We start from the raw sequence: 17627 nt of genomic DNA on the forward strand, positions 1-17627 counted from the left end.
TACATATATTGGTTCAATTCTCCAAATCATACGTCATTCTACTAAGTATCATATATTGCAATTTCGAAAATAATTTGCATAAAAAAGGGCTCGTCCGGGATTTGAACCCGGGACCTCTCGCACCCAAAGCGAGAATCATACCCCTAGACCAACGAGCCGATGAAAGACGCCAACTAAAACTGGATATAAAAATAAACCAATTGCAGGTGAAGTGCTTCACTGCAAATCGTGCTGTTGTAGGAATTTGATGACACCGAGTGAAAGTCAGCCGTCGTATATTGCAGTAATTTCTGCTTATGTATAATGAACTATACCGATACAGATATGGCTCGTTGGTCTAGGGGTATGATTCTCGCTTTGGGTGCGAGAGGTCCCGGGTTCAAATCCCGGACGAGCCCTTTTTTGGTTACAACTTTTTTCTTTACTTTTATTATTTTGTCCGCCTCTGTAGTGTAATAGTCACCACGCTCGGCTACCGTACTTGAGGACCCGGGTTCGATTCCCATGGAGGGGGGGGGTCAAATAAATATAAGTGATTTTTCACTCTAATATTTATTCAATATTACCCCGGGCTGGTACCTGAAGCGCAGGGCTGATTAATGATCAATAATGTCTTTTAATGATCAAGATAACACTGCGTTCATATTATATGAAGCAGTGCCCTATGCACCATCAGGTGCGGATAAGGGTTTGAAGGTTGTTATTATTTATAAATGTTTAACCCTGATGTAAATGTTTAACTCCGATCATGACAAGGTTCTTATCGAAACCGGATGGAGAAAAAAATTACTTAATAAAAAGTGGTTTTAAAACAAAGTCGTTTTATTTGATATAACGATCATAAAAATACTTTCGTTCCACTAGAAGAGGCTTCGGCATTTTGAGTCATCACATCGCCTTGCATTCGTTTAGATAACGATCAAGAAACACTATGAAGTTAACCTTATGCAATTGCCTATGCACCATTGTATGGCTTATGTACCATAAAATGTATAAACGACCAAATAAATAACATATTTCAAAACATTTTGAGTGTGTCCAAATACTTGTTCACAAAATCTGGATTATCTCCAATTACAGGAGTTATTTTCATTTTATTTTTTGACATCTCATCAAAGATGAAGAAGAATATGGAAGTCTGGGCATTTACGGGGCTGACGACCGTCATAGGCTGGTTTAAGTGATCACTTTACACATGTGTAACATTCACCAATTCTACTCTTATATTTGTATGTGAGATCCAGGATTATAATAATATATATAATCCAGGATTTGGATCTCACATACTAATATAAGAGTTTCTGCTTAATAAAAAAGCTTCTTTACATCTCACCAATAGATGTCTCTAGTGAAGTTCTAGTGATTCAAGAACAAGGTTTCTAAATTGGTTCATATATATAGAACTTCCAAGAATTTGAGTAGTGTGGTTGTCAATAATGGGTAGAATTGGTGAATGTTACACGTATGCAAAGTGATCACTTAAACCAGCCTATGACGGTCGTCAGCCCCGTAAATGCCCTGACTTCCATATTCTTCTTCATCTTTGATGAGATGTCAAAAAATAATAGATATTTTAAAATAAACACATGAATTCCAGGTTTACAGTTTGTTTTTATTTATTTATTCAATTCTACTGTAAATACATTAATTTAAAGAATAGTATTGTAATCTACTTACATATAAATATACACATGTTAAATTAAACAAAAATATCCTAAGCTTACGAAAAAACATATTAAATATAATTATGTCAGATTTTATAAAACACATACTAGTTGTTTGATGGAGGGTTATCAAAAATGGTATTTTAAAATCTTTTTGCTAACGTCATATCAATTTTCCAAACATAATTGTGTTATAATAAAATAAAAATTAACGTCGATTAACACAGGTTTAAGATTAAAAAAATGATATTCATTACAACATACTAACCGTACACGGTTTGATGAGTATGATAAAAATACAAGCCAATTAGCATTTTTCAAGAAAAACAAAAATAATTTTTCAACATTATTTTGATAGGGTGTTTTCATACATCTGCTCGTAATTAAAAAAAATTGTTGAAGGTTAAAAAAAAAATGGTTATAATCAATGTAAACAAGAGGTTTTTATGAAAAAAGGTTTAATTTTTTTCTTTAAAACAAGGGAAATATTTAACGATTAATAGGTCATCATGATTGAAAAGATTAGGAAGAGTTCTTTACAGTGGTATGGACATGTGGAGCGAATGGATAACGAGAGAATGACCAATAAAAAAATGTGGCGAATGTGAGAAGGAAAACAGAACGAGGACGACCGAAAAAGTCTTGGCACGATCAGATCAATCAGAACCTAAAATCTGGCGGTGTCAAAAGTCTGCGTAATCGGAGGGCATGTATGACTAGATGTATGGATGTGAAGGAGGCGAGGAAAGTATGTCAGAACAGAAGAGTGTGGCGTTCCATTCCCTCTGCCTTCCCCTGCGGGGAAACGGCGTGATGGTAGTTGTAGTAGTAGTATGATAATGACGTCTCAATCGTTGTCTGCGAGATCCTTAACAACCGCACTGATCTATGAGTCACCACATTACTTAAAACAGAAATTCAATATGATATATCACATACTGCAACTAGATACATCACAGATTATTAGCGCGCTTTTGTAGGTTATTTTCGATAAATCCATATTTTGGACACGTTTAGATTTTTTTTACCATACTTATCAAACAACCATGACCTTTTAGTCTGAATGTGCAAGTTCTATACCCAATTATGTCAATAATGAATTCATTTGTTACTTATAAAGTAAATTTGTGTCAATAAATGTGACTGTCAAAATGAATTGCTGAAATTCTGCAGCTTATTTGCAACTTTAGATAAAAAATCATAAAATTTCAGTAACTGAAAACTCAAGTAAGCAAATTAAGTCAGTTAAATGACGATGCAAATTAATTTACTTTTAAAATTCAACCCCTGGCATTTGTCAACTCAAACGTATTCAAAGAAAAATGCACATATAAAATTTTTTTACTGTTGAAGAAAACAATAATGTTTCATACATATCTCTTTTGTAATTTAAAACCAATCCACAATTTTTCATGATTTCTCTACTTTACTTATTTCAAAATAATTGCGATACAAAATTTAACTACATTTTCTAAAGTATCTACAAAAATAGTGTTGCCATCTTAAAAATCGATTTTAAAACGTAAACATGAAGACTAGATTTACATAGCTTAAAAGGAAAAAAAATGAAATAAATTTTAAAAATCGTAATTCCATGAAAAATAATGTGATTAAATTCAAAACATTAGCGTATTGAATAAATACATTTTGAAATTTTAATCGGCCCGTAGAACATTTTTTGAAGGAAACTTTTTCCTAAAACATACGAAATTATTACGTTATATGTTTAAAAAAAAAAGGTATTAGAGTTTGTAATCTTTACTTAAATTATATAAATAAGTAGATGATTTCAAAGTAACATATTTTATACATGGAATTATTGAGAGTATTGTATTGTTTATTGAATTGGCATTATTTTGTGGAATAACATTATGATTTAAATATAAAAATAAAAGTTATCACCACTTTTTGAGTTTATGTAAATATAACTAGTTTCGAGAACTGCAGATGTTCTCATCAACAGGTGAAAATACAAACTGACAAGCAATAAATAAATAATGTAAGTACTGATAGATAAAGGTAAAGTTATAACTGGATAAGGCGAGTGAAGAGTGGGTTTGGTTTAACGGGAATATAGAAAGTAATGGTGAGGAATTTTGAAAAAGTATATTCCGACTTATTTTGAGAATCATAGATGTTGTAATCAACAGGTGAATCAACAGAGTTTGTATTTTTACCTGTTATGAGAACATCTGTAGTTCTCGAAACTAGTTGTGTTTACATTAACAAACTCAAAAAGTGGTCTTATACAAATGTTTAAAATTAGTAATTCTGAAATTGTCCGCCTCCGTAGTGTAATGGTCAGCACGCTTGGCTACCGTTCAGGAGGTCCCGGGTTCGATTCCCAAGGAAGGTAAAATAAATATAAGTGATTTTTTCACTGTAATATTTATTCAATATTACCATGGACTGGTACCTGAAGCGGAGGGCTGATCACCCTTCCTTCATGTGTAAACGATCAAGATAACACTGCGTTTATATGACACAGTGCCCTATGCACCATTGGGGTGCGGATAAGGGTTTTATTATTATTATTATTAATTCTGAAATAAAAAAATTAATTGTTTGATTAATTTTTTTTTATAAAATATTTAATTATACAATTGATTAATATCATATTGAATTCATGGTAAAAAAAAAATAAGTGAAAAAATGGGAAATTTTGATGATGATTATTTGATTTTTTTTTTTTAATATTAAAATTCAGTTAAATATCACATAACGTTTTAGGTAAGTTTTCCAAAAAATAACAGGCCGAATTTAAGTTATTGAACAATAATGAATATAAGAAATATTTAGTTACAATTATAATATTAAATACGTGTTGGGAATACTGCAATTAGTGAATAAAATTATATCTAAAAAATACAAATATGGTTTGATGGCAATTTCTTTAACTATACAAACTTAAATAGGTAAACATATTTATTAATATACTCTTACAATAAGCATAAATTATTTATAATTCTAGGCGCATTTTCCTCAAATAATATCACACTTATCGTACATAATGTTATCAGATTACAATTTCATGTATATATTTTTAAATTTACTCAAAAAAAACTAGAATTACAAATGCAAGTTTATGCAAAATTTTGCACTATAACTATCGTGAGAATATTTATAATTTTAGTATAAACAAATTCTGAAAGAGATTTGGAAATTTAATACGAAATCAACAACGGAAGTTGAAAACTAAATGTCATAAGATGAAACGCCAAATGGCATTTAACAGTATTTTTATTATTCACACAATAAATAAAGTTGAAAGAAAATATTTAAAGTATTTATAATATTTTGTATAATTTACATTTGAACCACTAGCTTTGCGATTTTTCATTTTATGTATAATAAAAATGTAACTTTGTTTTAAAATTACTATAAATATTTTATTATAACTTAATTTTAGTGTCTACCGGTTTCGAAACTAACCGATTCGAATCAGTCTTGATAAATAAGCGGTTAGCTTCGAAACCGGTAGACATTATAATTAAGTTATAATAAAATATTTATAGGGATTTTAAAACAAAGTTACATTTGAATTTTATAATATTTGGGTACTAAATTATCTCAAAATCATTTATTCCATCATTTTAAGCATGGTCATGTTTATACAGTCATCACTTGAAAGTATTCTAAATGAAGATACATATTATGACACTTAGTTCTCGAGTTATCGTCTTTGTTCTAGTAAAAAAAGGTTCTCAATCCAATATTAAGTCAAATTAAAAGCTTGTGGGATGTCTAATTAGAAAAAAAAGATTATCATTTACTGTAGTTTATAAATATGCGTTAAGAAAAAACTTTTAAAAAGCTTTTATTGATTTTAATATGTAAAAACAACTGTACTAGGCTACTTTTGAGTTTATTGACCCGACTAGTTTTGAGAACTGCAGATGTTCTAAAGTGTATAGATAAGAACATCTGTAGTTCTTGAAACTAGTCGTATTGTGATTAATAAACTCAAAAAGTGGTCTAATACAAGTGTTTTATTCTTATGTATTGAAATCTTGTACTTTTTATTTTAATAACATAAATTGAAGTTTTTCTTTTCACTAAAGCAAAGACAAAACATGTAAAAAATATAGTACATATGCACTTCAAGTATAACGTATGGTTAATGATTATATGATTGTTTTCCCATTTGTCAGTTTCAAAATATTTTCAGAATAAAAGAGCAAAATAAAACCGATTAAAAAACAAATCAAATAACATTGTTCAAGCGACTCAAATTATTTACCCTATCTTTGAGACGTTTTCACCAATGGAAACCTTACCATAATAAGATTTAAATGCTTAAGACACAAACACATGTATGTCTGTCTTGTTCTTCTGTGGATTTTTTCACCCCCCCTAATGTTATTGCCACATACGCGCCTAGCGCGTATTCCGCACACGAGAAAATGCTAGATGTACGTGCCTGGCGCGTATACCGCACATGAGAAAATGCTAGATATACGTACCTGGCGCATATTCCGCATATGAGAAAATGCTAGATGTACGTGCCTGGCGCGTATTCCGCACATGAGGATAAGCTAGATGTACTTACAGCCTGGTACGTACAGCGCACTCAACGTGCTAAGGTTAGGTTGGTGAAATCATCTCGAAGACTACGACGTGATATTGGTAAGATTCATAGGCGTGTAGTTAGTGTCTACATCGCTAGAGGCGCTAGTGGCTAGTATTATGAGAGCGACAGCGCGCGCCTGCAAGCTGCGCAGCACGAACTGGCGTAATACTTGTAGGGGCAGAGTCTCGCCTGCACCGCTAGATGGCATCCGGTTATCTTGTCGATACATTCGCCTGAAAAAACAAATGAACAAATATTAACTCAACTCTTTTCCGTTCAATTGCAGAAATCGTATTAACACGCTTCACGTGTTCCCAGCCATACAAAACTTCCGTCAAAACGTAACTTCCCAACTCATTTTACTAGGCAAGTCGATACGACATAATTAAACCATATCCGCTCCTTAGGTGGAGCATATGAAGTCCGCAAACTGTCTCCAGGCTTTTCTGTCAGCTGCCAGCTCCCTTGCATCCTCCCAAGTCAGATCCGCGTCTCGAAGTTCTGACGAGAACTGCCGACGAATTGTCAGCAGTGGTCGTCCTGGGCGGCGCGAACCTGATGCCTTGTAAAAGAGGCAAGCTTGATTGAGGCTCTCAGGAGGCATGCGGAGTACATGGCCAAGCCAACTGAATCGCCTTTTCTTGACGACAGTTGTGACCAAGATTTGCTGCGTCCTACGCCTTATCTCTTCATTCCTCACAAAGTCAAACCACCGCACGCCTAAAATTCTCCGCAGACACCTATTCTCAAAGCTTAGTACACGGCTGCTCTGGGCTTTTGTAAGGTGCCATGTTTCACAGATTTTCGATTATTTTGATTCCTGATTTTGAAGTGTGTATTGCAAATACTTGATTACGACAAGTTTTCTTCGGTATTCCTATGCTTTTACATCCAACTACATTCGCTTCATATATTTATTAAGGGTTCTTTGATGTGTTCCACATGCCCAAACTATCTCAACACGCCGTTCTTAATTTTATCGATAATGCTTATCTCAGTCATGGATTCGTTCCTTATTCAACATTCGAAAATCCACCATACGTCATTTTACCACTTTTTAATCTGAACGATAACGTTTTGCTGCATCCGGTTTACTTTCATCCTTAATTTACATCTCAAAAAATAAAGACTACAAAAAATATCTGACCTGATTGAGATGTGTCATCCAAAGAATTTTCATCTCTGTCTCTTTCAGATTTAGGGGCTGGAGCTGTAAAGAGAAAGACAGAATTGTATTTTAACGTACATAAAAATGTTACATTGTTCTAAGATTTATTAATAACAATTTTTCCTCTTATAAATTGTAAAAAAGATATGTAGTTAAATTTAAAAATAAAAGCAAAACTTCATCAATGAAAAGCGTCATTGAAAGTAAAAAATGAAAAACGTTGAAATAATGTACTTACTGATGCTTCTAAGGTTAAATTTAAAGCCAAATCATTGTGTATGATGAAATAATGTACTTATTGAAGTCTCCTTGGTTAAATTTAAAGCCAAGTCGTTGAAGACCAAAAATGATAAAATAATGAGTTTGCATATAATATTACTAAAATAATAATTTGATGTATGTACTTACAAGATGAAATTTAAAGTCAAGTCATTGAAGGCCATAAATTTTAAAATATTGTACTTACGGAAACTTCCAAGATTAAATTTAAAACCAAGTCATTGAAGGCCATACATTTTGAAATATTGTACTTACGGAAGCTTCCAATGTTAAGTTTATAATTAAGTCATTGAAGGTCAAAAATGTTAAAATAATGTACTTACGTAAAATAATATTTTGATGTATGTACTTACTAATATCCAAGGCTAAATTTAAAGTCAGGTAATTGAAGGCCAACAATGTTGAAATAATGTACTAACTGAAGCTTATAAGGTTAAATTAAAAGTCAATCTATCGAAGGCCAAAAATGATAAAATAATGTATTTGCGTATTATAATACTATAAAAATACTTTGATGTATGTACTTACTAGGCAACATTTAAAGTCAAGTCATTGAAGGTTATTAATGTTAAAATATTGTACTTACTGAAGCTTCCAATGTTAAGTTCATAGTCAAGTCATTGAAGGCCAAAAATGTTAAAATAATGTACTTTCGTACAATAAAGCTTTGATGTACGTACTAACTAACCTCAAAGGTTAAATTTAAAGTCAAGTCATTGAAGGCCAACAATGTTGAAATAATGTACTAACTGAAGCCTATAAGGTTAAATTTAAATGTTTAAGTTATTGAAGGCCAAAGATGTCAAAATAATATACTTACTAACGTACTTACTAACCTCCAAGGTTAAATTTAAAGTCAACTCATTGAAGACTAATTTAAAAAAAATAATGTAATAACTGAAGCCTTAAATTTAAAACCATGTCATTGAAGGCCATTTGAAATAGTATTAATGTACTTACTGAAGCCACCAAGGTGGCAGTGCGAAGGAACGCAGTCTCTGTTAGCGGAGGGGCGCAGCCCTAGGCACGTGGCCGGGGTGCCCGCGGAGCCCTGACAAGTCACCAGCCGACCCTGCTGGGTACTCCCACAAACCCCCGAGCACTGAAAACATATTTCAATTCAATTATAAAAAACAAGGTTTAAACCGAGAATAAAATGGCTGTCGAATCAATTCACAAAACTAATTTTATGGTTTTATTTTGAAGTATTTCTAATTTATTTTAATTTCCCTTATTAAATTTCCCAATGATAAAAAATTACTGTATTATTTATAAGCTGAGATAAGCATTAACGATAAAATTAAGAAAGGTGTGTTGAGATGGTTTGGACACGTAGAACGAATGAGTGAGGAAGAATGGTAAAAAAAATTATGAGGCGAATGTAATTGGGAAAAGAAGGCAGAAGAAGACCGAAAAAAACATGGCACGATCAGGTATGCCAAATACTTGAAAGTGGTCCGGTTAGGAGTCGTAACAATCGGTGTTTATGTATGAAGAGATGCATGAACGTGGAAGAGGCGAGGAGTGTTTGCAAGGACAGAGTGGTGTGGCGTTCTATTCTCTCTGCCTACCCCTGCCGAGAAGCGAAGTTATGGTTAGTTAGTTAGTTAGTTTTTTATTTATAAATATTAAATCGTAGGTGAGGCAAAAGTTAACTCTAAAATATGCAATTTTGACTTAATGATGCAGAATTAAAAAGTTTTCGACATTCCATAAACTGGCAAAATACACCAAGTAGTTTGAAATGTCATATTTATGTTTAAGTTTTGTACTGATATTTCTTGGTGGAACTGCATTTTATAGAATAAAATGACAACTATGTAGTTTATTCCAATGATTAAAGAAAACACTTGTTTTTTACCACTTGAGTTTTATTATAGACTACATGTTTCAGAAGTTAAACTTCCATCATTCAGGTCTGTATAATAACTAAAATATAAAATATAAAATTGTTCTATAAATAAGGAGAGGGGAAAGTAAGGGGAAGGGGTCAGTCAAGGGACGGAGTTCGAAAACAAAGGAAAAATGGAAAGCAAAGGTGAAGAATTTTGAAAAAAATATATTATTCAATACATTATTATTAGAATTAAGGTTTTTTTGGATTTCTAAATTTTCAAGATAATTCATAATTTGGCCTTTATATGGAACAAGGTGTAATAATTTTAATTTATGAGAGTGAAATGAGTGATTAGTATTAAATTAAAATTATTACACCTTGTTCTATATAAATGCCAAATTATGAATTATCTTGAAAATTTAGAAATCCAAAAAAAAAATTATTCTAATAATAATTTATTAAATAATATAATGTTTCAAAATTCTTCACCTTTGCTTTCCATTTTTCCTTTGTTTTCAAACTCCGTCCCTTGACTAACCCCTTCCCCTTACTTTCCCCTCTCCTTATTTATAGAACAATTTTATATTTTAGTTATTATACAGACCTGAATGATGGAAGTTTAACTTCTGAAACATGTAGTCTATAATAAAACTCAAGTGGTAAAAAACAAGTGTTTTCTTTAATCATTGTAACATGTCTTACCACAAAGTTAATGCCGAAACAATAAAACATAAAGTTTATTCCACATGAATTTTATTTGACCAGCAACTGGGTTTCATCGTAACGATAACATCAGACTGGTGTGAGGCTAGACTAAATTCTATGCTATATACACAACAAGGCAACCATGATTTTATGTAAAAAAGGCATTTAGGCATTTACAGAGCTCCTGTTTTTTAATCATTATACCAATTAAATAATCGGAATCGATCAAATCTAATGTTGGCTTAGTAAAAAATCTTAACTTGTAGAATTTTTAATGGGTTTTGGTCGTCTTTTTGGAGTGTGGTATCTAATTTATAAAAAAAATATGGGATACACAATTTTCATAAAAAAATTGGGCTCGTCCGGGATTTGAACCCGGGACCTCTCGCACCCAAAGCGAGAATCATACCCCTAGACCAACGAGCCATATCTGTATCGGTATAGTTCATTATACATAAGCAGAAATTACTGCAATATACGACGGCTGACTTTCACTCGGTGTCATCAAATTCCTACAACAGCACGATTTGCAATGAAGCACTTAACCTGCAATTGGTTTATTTTTATTTCGAATTTTAGTTGCCGTATTCTATCGGCTCGTTGGTCTAGGGGTATGATTCTCGCTTTGGGTGCGAGAGGTCCCGGGTTCAAATCCCGGACGAGCCCTATTTTTTATGAAAATTTTACTAAAATGCATTTCTGAAAACACAAGAGTACGTTTGCAATATTTTGAGTGTGTCCTTATCTTCGTTCATAAATCTGGGTTTGGCTACTTGAGAGTGATTTGTATTGTGATATAACTTTAACCAGACAGGTCGTAAGCCCTGCAAATATCCAAACATGAATATTATTCTTTATACATGTTTATTTTATTGTCTGTCAAATGGTCAGCACGCTCGGCTACCGTTCTGGAGGTCCCGGGTTCGATTCCCAAGGGGGGTAAAATAAATATAAGTGATTTTTTCACTGTCATATTTATTCAATATTACCCTGGACTGGTACCTGAAGCGGAGGGCTGATCACCTTTCCTTCATGTGTAAACCATCAAGATGACACTGCGTTTATATGACGCAGTGCCCTATGCACCATTGGGGTGCGGATAAGGGTTTTATTATTATTATTATTATTTTATTGTATTTCGTCACAAATATCCATTCGATCTTCACATATTGAGGATTTTAGAATTGAGAACACACGTTTTGAGCACACGTATTGAACACACGTATTGAATACACGTATTGAGAATTTTAGAATTCCATTAATTGATTCGGCAGTTACTTATATTAATATGTATCTATTTTTAATTTAACATTTACTCGGTAAAGGCCACTATTTCTTAAATTCCATTTTGATGTATTTTTAGTGCTTGAATTTTTATTTATCTCAATTGACAAGTACAAAACAGAAAAGATAATTACAATGTACAATACGTACATTTATATGTATCTTTAAAAAATGCACAAAACAAAATAACATTATAATAACACCGGGTTGTGGTCCCGTGGTTAGTGTCGCAGACTCTTAAGTCAGAGTTTATCGGTTAGACCTCTACCACAATTTGATACCTATTTCTAAAAATGAGACGCTAAGGCTCACAGAAATAATATGAAATTGAAATATTTGTGCAAATAATAAAAACACAAAAAATACTCTTAAAAAAACATTAAGTTTAAAAGAAAGGTTAAAAAAACGTACTAAAACATACAAGACAATACAAAATCACCAATATACGAGTACATGTTACATAATCCGCGAGGAATTGCCTAAATGTAGTATTGCTGAGATAAAACAGATCCACATTTAATAAACCCTGATGATGACAAGGTTATTGTCAAAACTGGTAGGTTAAAGTGTACTTAAAATAAAAAAGTTGTTAAAAAAAAGTTGTTTAATTTTATAAAGTTTATAAAATGTGCCACAAAGTATCTGCGAAAAACATTCAAGAAATGATCCACCTCTCTTGATAGGCCGATCGTCAGACCAATCATCCTCCCCACAGGCATTAAGTACATACTGGTGGTAAATTGGTTTTGCACTCGGGAATAATAAATGGTCTATGAGGTGTAAATGATATGGAATGCATCGAAATACATGTCACAATAGTTTTAAAAAGTTAATTTAACAAAGGAGAATTTCTGAAATGAAGTTTTTCTCTTTGGATCTTCTTTCTAAGCCTACCTGGGACCAGTCGCTGACGAACCACTGCGCCTGGCAGTCCGCCCGGAGCAGGTTGGGGGGGCAGGGCCTCTCGGGCTCCGGCCGCTCGCGCGCCGGGCAGCCGGAGCCCACGCGGTGTTGGCCGCGGTTGTACACCAGGCAGACCACCTCGCGGCTCATCTTGCCGTTGATGGCGCAAGGATCGGAGCAAGGAGACCATGGACCTGAAAACAACATACTCAAGGCCCTGAAAACAACATACTTAAGGCTCTGAAAACAACGTACTCAAGGCTCTGAAAACAACATACTCCCTAAAGAAAATTAAAAAAATAGAAGATATTTGTTGTATGTTATGAGGATGTATGTAGTTGTAGTATGTGATATATCATTGAATTTCTGTTTTAAGTAATGTGGTGGCTCGTAAAACAGTAGGGTTGTTAAGGATCTCGCAGACAACGTTTGAGACGTCATTATCATACTACTACTACTACTACCATCACGCCGTTTCCCCGCAGGGGTAGGCAGAGAGAATGGAACGCCACACTCTTCTGTCCTGACATACACTCCTCGCCTCCTTCACATCCATACATCTAGTCATACATGCCCTCCGATTAGCCAGACTTTTGACACCGCCAGATTTTAGGTTCTGATTGATCTGATCGTGCCAAGTCTTTTTCGGTTGTCCTCGTTCGGTTTTCCCTCTCACATTCGCCACATATATTTTACTAGTCATTCTCTCGTTATCCATTCGCTCTACATGTCCATACCACCGTAAAGAACAAGAGTTCTAAGAAGACATAATCTTTTCAATCATGATGACCTATTAATAGTTTATTATTGCCCTTCTTTTAAAGAAAAAAATTAAAACTTTTTTTTTTAAAACCTCTTTTTTACATTGATTATAATCAAAATAATTTGTTTTTATAAGTTTCAACTATTTTTTTAAATTACGAGTAGATTTATGAAAACACCCTATGTTTTTGACGAATTTTGATGTATGATGTTGTTGAAAGGAGTGAGCGATATGTATGGCTTCCAAAGTTTGAGTAGTGTGGTTGTTAATCATGGGTAGAATGACTAGAATGAGCAATACGCTGTATTAGAGAGGTTCTTTGAATAAACTGTTGAATGTATGATTGCGTGTATCATAAAGTATATAGAAAAAATAAAAATCATTTTTCAACCTACCGGTAAACCACTTGAAAGATTGGGTAACACATTTTCTATCACTGGAACAAGCTCTGGAGTCCACTGGCTTCTTCTTCTCATCACATCCTGAAGGGTCTGCACAGTGGACCATTCGGGTCTGGACTCCTCGACCACACTCTTCGGAGCACTGAAATATCAAACAAAAACTAAATGCGCATTCATCTATAGAAACGTGATATTGGGATACAATCAAGAAGAGGACATTCTAAAGAGTTTAACGCAGGCAGGAATTCAACTCTCTACCCTTGAACTTAATTCAAGAATTGCGGTCATAATGAAATGATAAAGCTAAACGCATTTAAGGACTAGATCTCAATAGTTCAAATCTCAACGCGCTCGGTGGTGCTGAGACCTAGACGTGTGTTCATGCTCAATTTTTATTAAGAATATATTTAGGAATATGACTTTTTTGTAAAATATGTTGAAAAATAAATTTATATTTATTTTTTAACTCCTTACATTTCAATAACTCTTTTCTTTTCAATACAAAAACGGTATTTTAAGAAAAAAATCAATTACCGTAAAACGGGCCTATTTGACCTTTGATGTGTTACTTGAGATCAGTACAATTTTTTTTTATCTGTATTTGGTCTGCAATAATGAACGTATCGTGACAATAAGTGTCACCTGTCTGGGAAACAATGAATCATGTTTATACCTTCATTATTGTAGACCAAATACAAATCTATTTTTTTGAACTGGGCTCAAGTAACACATCAAAGTTCAAGTAGCCCAGTTCTACGGTACGTCAAACGTTACCTGGGTTTAGAAAATATAAAATAGAAATTTAACGTATGTTGGGCCTTGAACTATGATAACTTATTTTTTAAAAAAAATAATTTATTTATTTATTACAATGTTATTTGTAAATAAAAATAAGTCACCGGCAGAAACATCCTCTTACTGGGTGACTGGTTAATAAAAAAAATAAACAAGGGTTCATAACTGATTCAATCATGAAATGACCTACCGGTGAAAGATAAACGAGACTTAGAGGACACCACAAGGTCCTGAGATCTTACTACATTAAAGAATTTATGCACAAAAAACCAAACAGATCGTCATCTGGCAAAACCCTGATCGATAAATTATTTATATACGGGTATGTCATATGTAATGTTGAATAAATCAAATTTCGGTTTTCTTGCTCAAATTTGGGCTGTTATTTCATCGGAGAATGAATATCCTATTCATAAAAAAGTGTACGTATGACGTTTTTCTCGTCGAAAAATCCCTCTGAAAACATAATTTAAAAAAAAAAGCGCTTGCAGTACTATACACGTGACAGAAGTTAAGCATCTTAAGAAGAGATGTTTAATGTTAGAGATAGAGAGAAACAGCATCTCAAATGAAATACAACAATACAAAATTTGCATAAAAAATATCGTGTTTAACAAAATTTACACTATCATTGATTGGTGCTTCAATTGGCAATGCTGATACGAGTATTAATATTTTGTGATAACTTAAACATGATGATATACGAGTATGTCCGTGGTTCGATATTTTTTAGATAACGAGAAAAACACTTTAATAAAAATTACTTACACAACGCGCGGTACCTCAGTTGTTCATATATAGCTCTAACATTAAATACGTATACATCTACGACACGCGCATGAGCCAAACTATCTTATTCTATCTATCTGTATACACGTTTCTCTCTTTTGCTCTATTTCCGTGGCATCGGAATGTAAAGATCTATTTTTCTTTCTTTCTATGTAACGAAATGTTTTTATTTTATTTTTATTTAAAAAAAAATACATATTAAAATAATAAAAAATAGTTGGTAAATAAATATACAAAACATTTGAAAAATAACGTTTCTACCTCTCTAATAAAGTAGATACTTGTGTTTAGAGAGGGAGTTCGTTTTACATTTTTTTAATAAGCAAAGTAAATTAAAACAAAGTAAAGTAAAATAAAAAAAAATATTCCCTGGTATGGAGTCTAGGTAGGGGTGAGTCTTACATGTTTTTTAAATTTTAAAGGTTTGATAATGTGTCTAATAAACGTGACGCGTCATTGAAATTTCACTCTCAATTCTTGTCAAATTATCGATTATCGAATCGTCAACATCTCGAACAGTTTCACTTCAAAAATTAAACTTGAACTGAGAAGATAAAGGTTACTATAAAAGTGGAATATAGTTAGTACGAACCTCTTGAGTCCACTCCGAATAAATCCAGGCATTATCTGCCTTCCAATGTCCTCCATTCACCTTCCCGCCGATCTCATTGCTCAAGTCATCGTTCCTGTCTCCAGCGAGCTTTGGCTTCGTATCATTAGTGAACCTTGTGATGATGGTGGCTCCAGACCCGTCCGTGAACCTGTCCACGTCGTCCTTATCTCGGAAGTTCCTAGAGCGGGAGCCGAGTCTGGAATCTTGGCCTCTGAATTGGGTCACTTCAGGAACCGTTTGCCTGCTGTCGTACTGGCGATTCGGGTCGTACTGGCGACTAGGGTCGTACTGGCGATTGGGGTCGTACTGCTGGCTTGTCTGGTCGTACCGGCGGCTGTTCTGGTCGTATTGACGAGGCTCGAAGGGACGATTCGCGGTGTCGTATTGTCGGTTCGATGGACTGATTTCGTTCGTGTTCAGCTGTACTTCGGGGTTGCTGTTGACGCATTCGGACTGCTGGCACTTCTGCACTGTGGCCATGGGCTTGTCGAGGCACAAAAGATCGCTAACCTGAAATTAAATAATGTGATTATCAGTCAGGGAAACATGTTCTCAAGGAATGGAAAAAGATGACACATATCGCGGGCGTACTATCAAAAAACGTTAACTTGAAATTAGGCAATTTTGATTTAATGATTTATACAATATTAAAAAGTTTTTAACGTTCTATTTTATAAACTGGAAAAATACACTAAGACTAAGTACTTTGAAATCTCATATTTATGTGGTTTTAAAAGTAATTACAACTCTTATTTTATTAAAGGGTAATTTTATTCAGGCTAAAAGCTTTAAATAGCATGGATTATTCACACAGGGATTTAAGAGTTAACGTTTTTTGCCAGTATACCCACGATATATTTATAAAAGAGTGAATGCAGGGAATAGAATCGACGGAACAAACTAGTTAAAAGTAAAAGAAAATCCTCTGCTACACAACTACGATACCTATTTCACCCACGGCGAAGGGTTAGTGGTCCCAAGAATGAACAATAAAGATAGAAGTAGAACACTTCAATACATAGTTATGAGCATTTTAATTTGTAAAAAGTTAACACAGGCAAACAAAAATATGGACCAAATTCAAAATAAAGGAATGGGCGAAAAAGGAATATTCAAGATTTAATATTGTTAAAATTATAAAATAGGTACTTTTTGTGTTTATATTATGTTAAAATATGTTTAAAAAAAAAACGCTTCTTAAGAGAATTCCATATTATATTATAATTTATATATATATATATATATATATTTATATATTTATATATATATATATATATATATATATATATATATATATATATATATATATATATATATATATATATATATATATATATATATATATATATATATATATATATATATATATATATATATATATATATATATATTTATATATATATATATATATATATATATATATATATAAATAATATATATATATATATATATATATATATATATATATATATATATATATATATATATATATATATATATATATATATATATATATATATATATATATATATATATATATATATATATATATATATTATATATATATATATATATATATATATAAATATATATATATATATATATATATATATATATATATATATATATATATATATATATATATATATATATATATATATATATATATATATATATATATATATATATATATATATATATATATATATATATATATATATATATATATATATATATATATATATATATATATATATATATATATATATATATATATATATATATATATATATATATATATATATATATATATATATATATATATATATATAAATGCACATATTCATTTAACAAAT

The 17627-nt window shown here is 32.2% G+C and overlaps 1 protein-coding gene and 4 non-coding genes across 5 annotated transcripts; 2 read left to right on the forward strand and 3 right to left on the reverse strand.

The window, feature by feature from the left end:
* Positions 1-86: 86 nt before the first annotated feature.
* Positions 87-158, reverse strand: TRNAP-UGG (transfer RNA proline (anticodon UGG)). Its single transcript has one exon. It is a non-coding gene; the product is annotated as a tRNA-Pro (tRNA).
* Positions 159-326: 168 nt separating this feature from the next.
* On the forward strand, positions 327-398 carry TRNAP-UGG (transfer RNA proline (anticodon UGG)). Its single transcript has one exon. It is a non-coding gene; the product is annotated as a tRNA-Pro (tRNA).
* Positions 399-1598: 1200 nt separating this feature from the next.
* Positions 1599-16281, reverse strand: LOC148299809 (ADAMTS-like protein 4; the record flags this gene model as incomplete). The annotated part of the gene is made up of 6 exons (XM_088275650.1): positions 1599-6467; positions 7382-7444; positions 8642-8783; positions 12402-12604; positions 13569-13716; positions 15751-16281. Coding segments are annotated over 6 exons (1206 nt in total), but the record flags the coding sequence as incomplete, so codon positions are not given.
* On the reverse strand, positions 10578-10649 carry TRNAP-UGG (transfer RNA proline (anticodon UGG)). The gene has a single exon. It is a non-coding gene; the product is annotated as a tRNA-Pro (tRNA).
* On the forward strand, positions 10818-10889 carry TRNAP-UGG (transfer RNA proline (anticodon UGG)). Its single transcript has one exon. It is a non-coding gene; the product is annotated as a tRNA-Pro (tRNA).
* Positions 16282-17627: the final 1346 nt, after the last annotated feature.

The sequence above is a fragment of the Brachycentrus maculatus genome, unplaced genomic scaffold (assembly GCF_059751285.1).
Source record: "Brachycentrus maculatus isolate JH-2025_06_01 unplaced genomic scaffold, ASM5975128v1 h1tg000934l, whole genome shotgun sequence".
NCBI classification, from domain to species: Eukaryota; Metazoa; Arthropoda; class Insecta; order Trichoptera; family Brachycentridae; genus Brachycentrus; species Brachycentrus maculatus.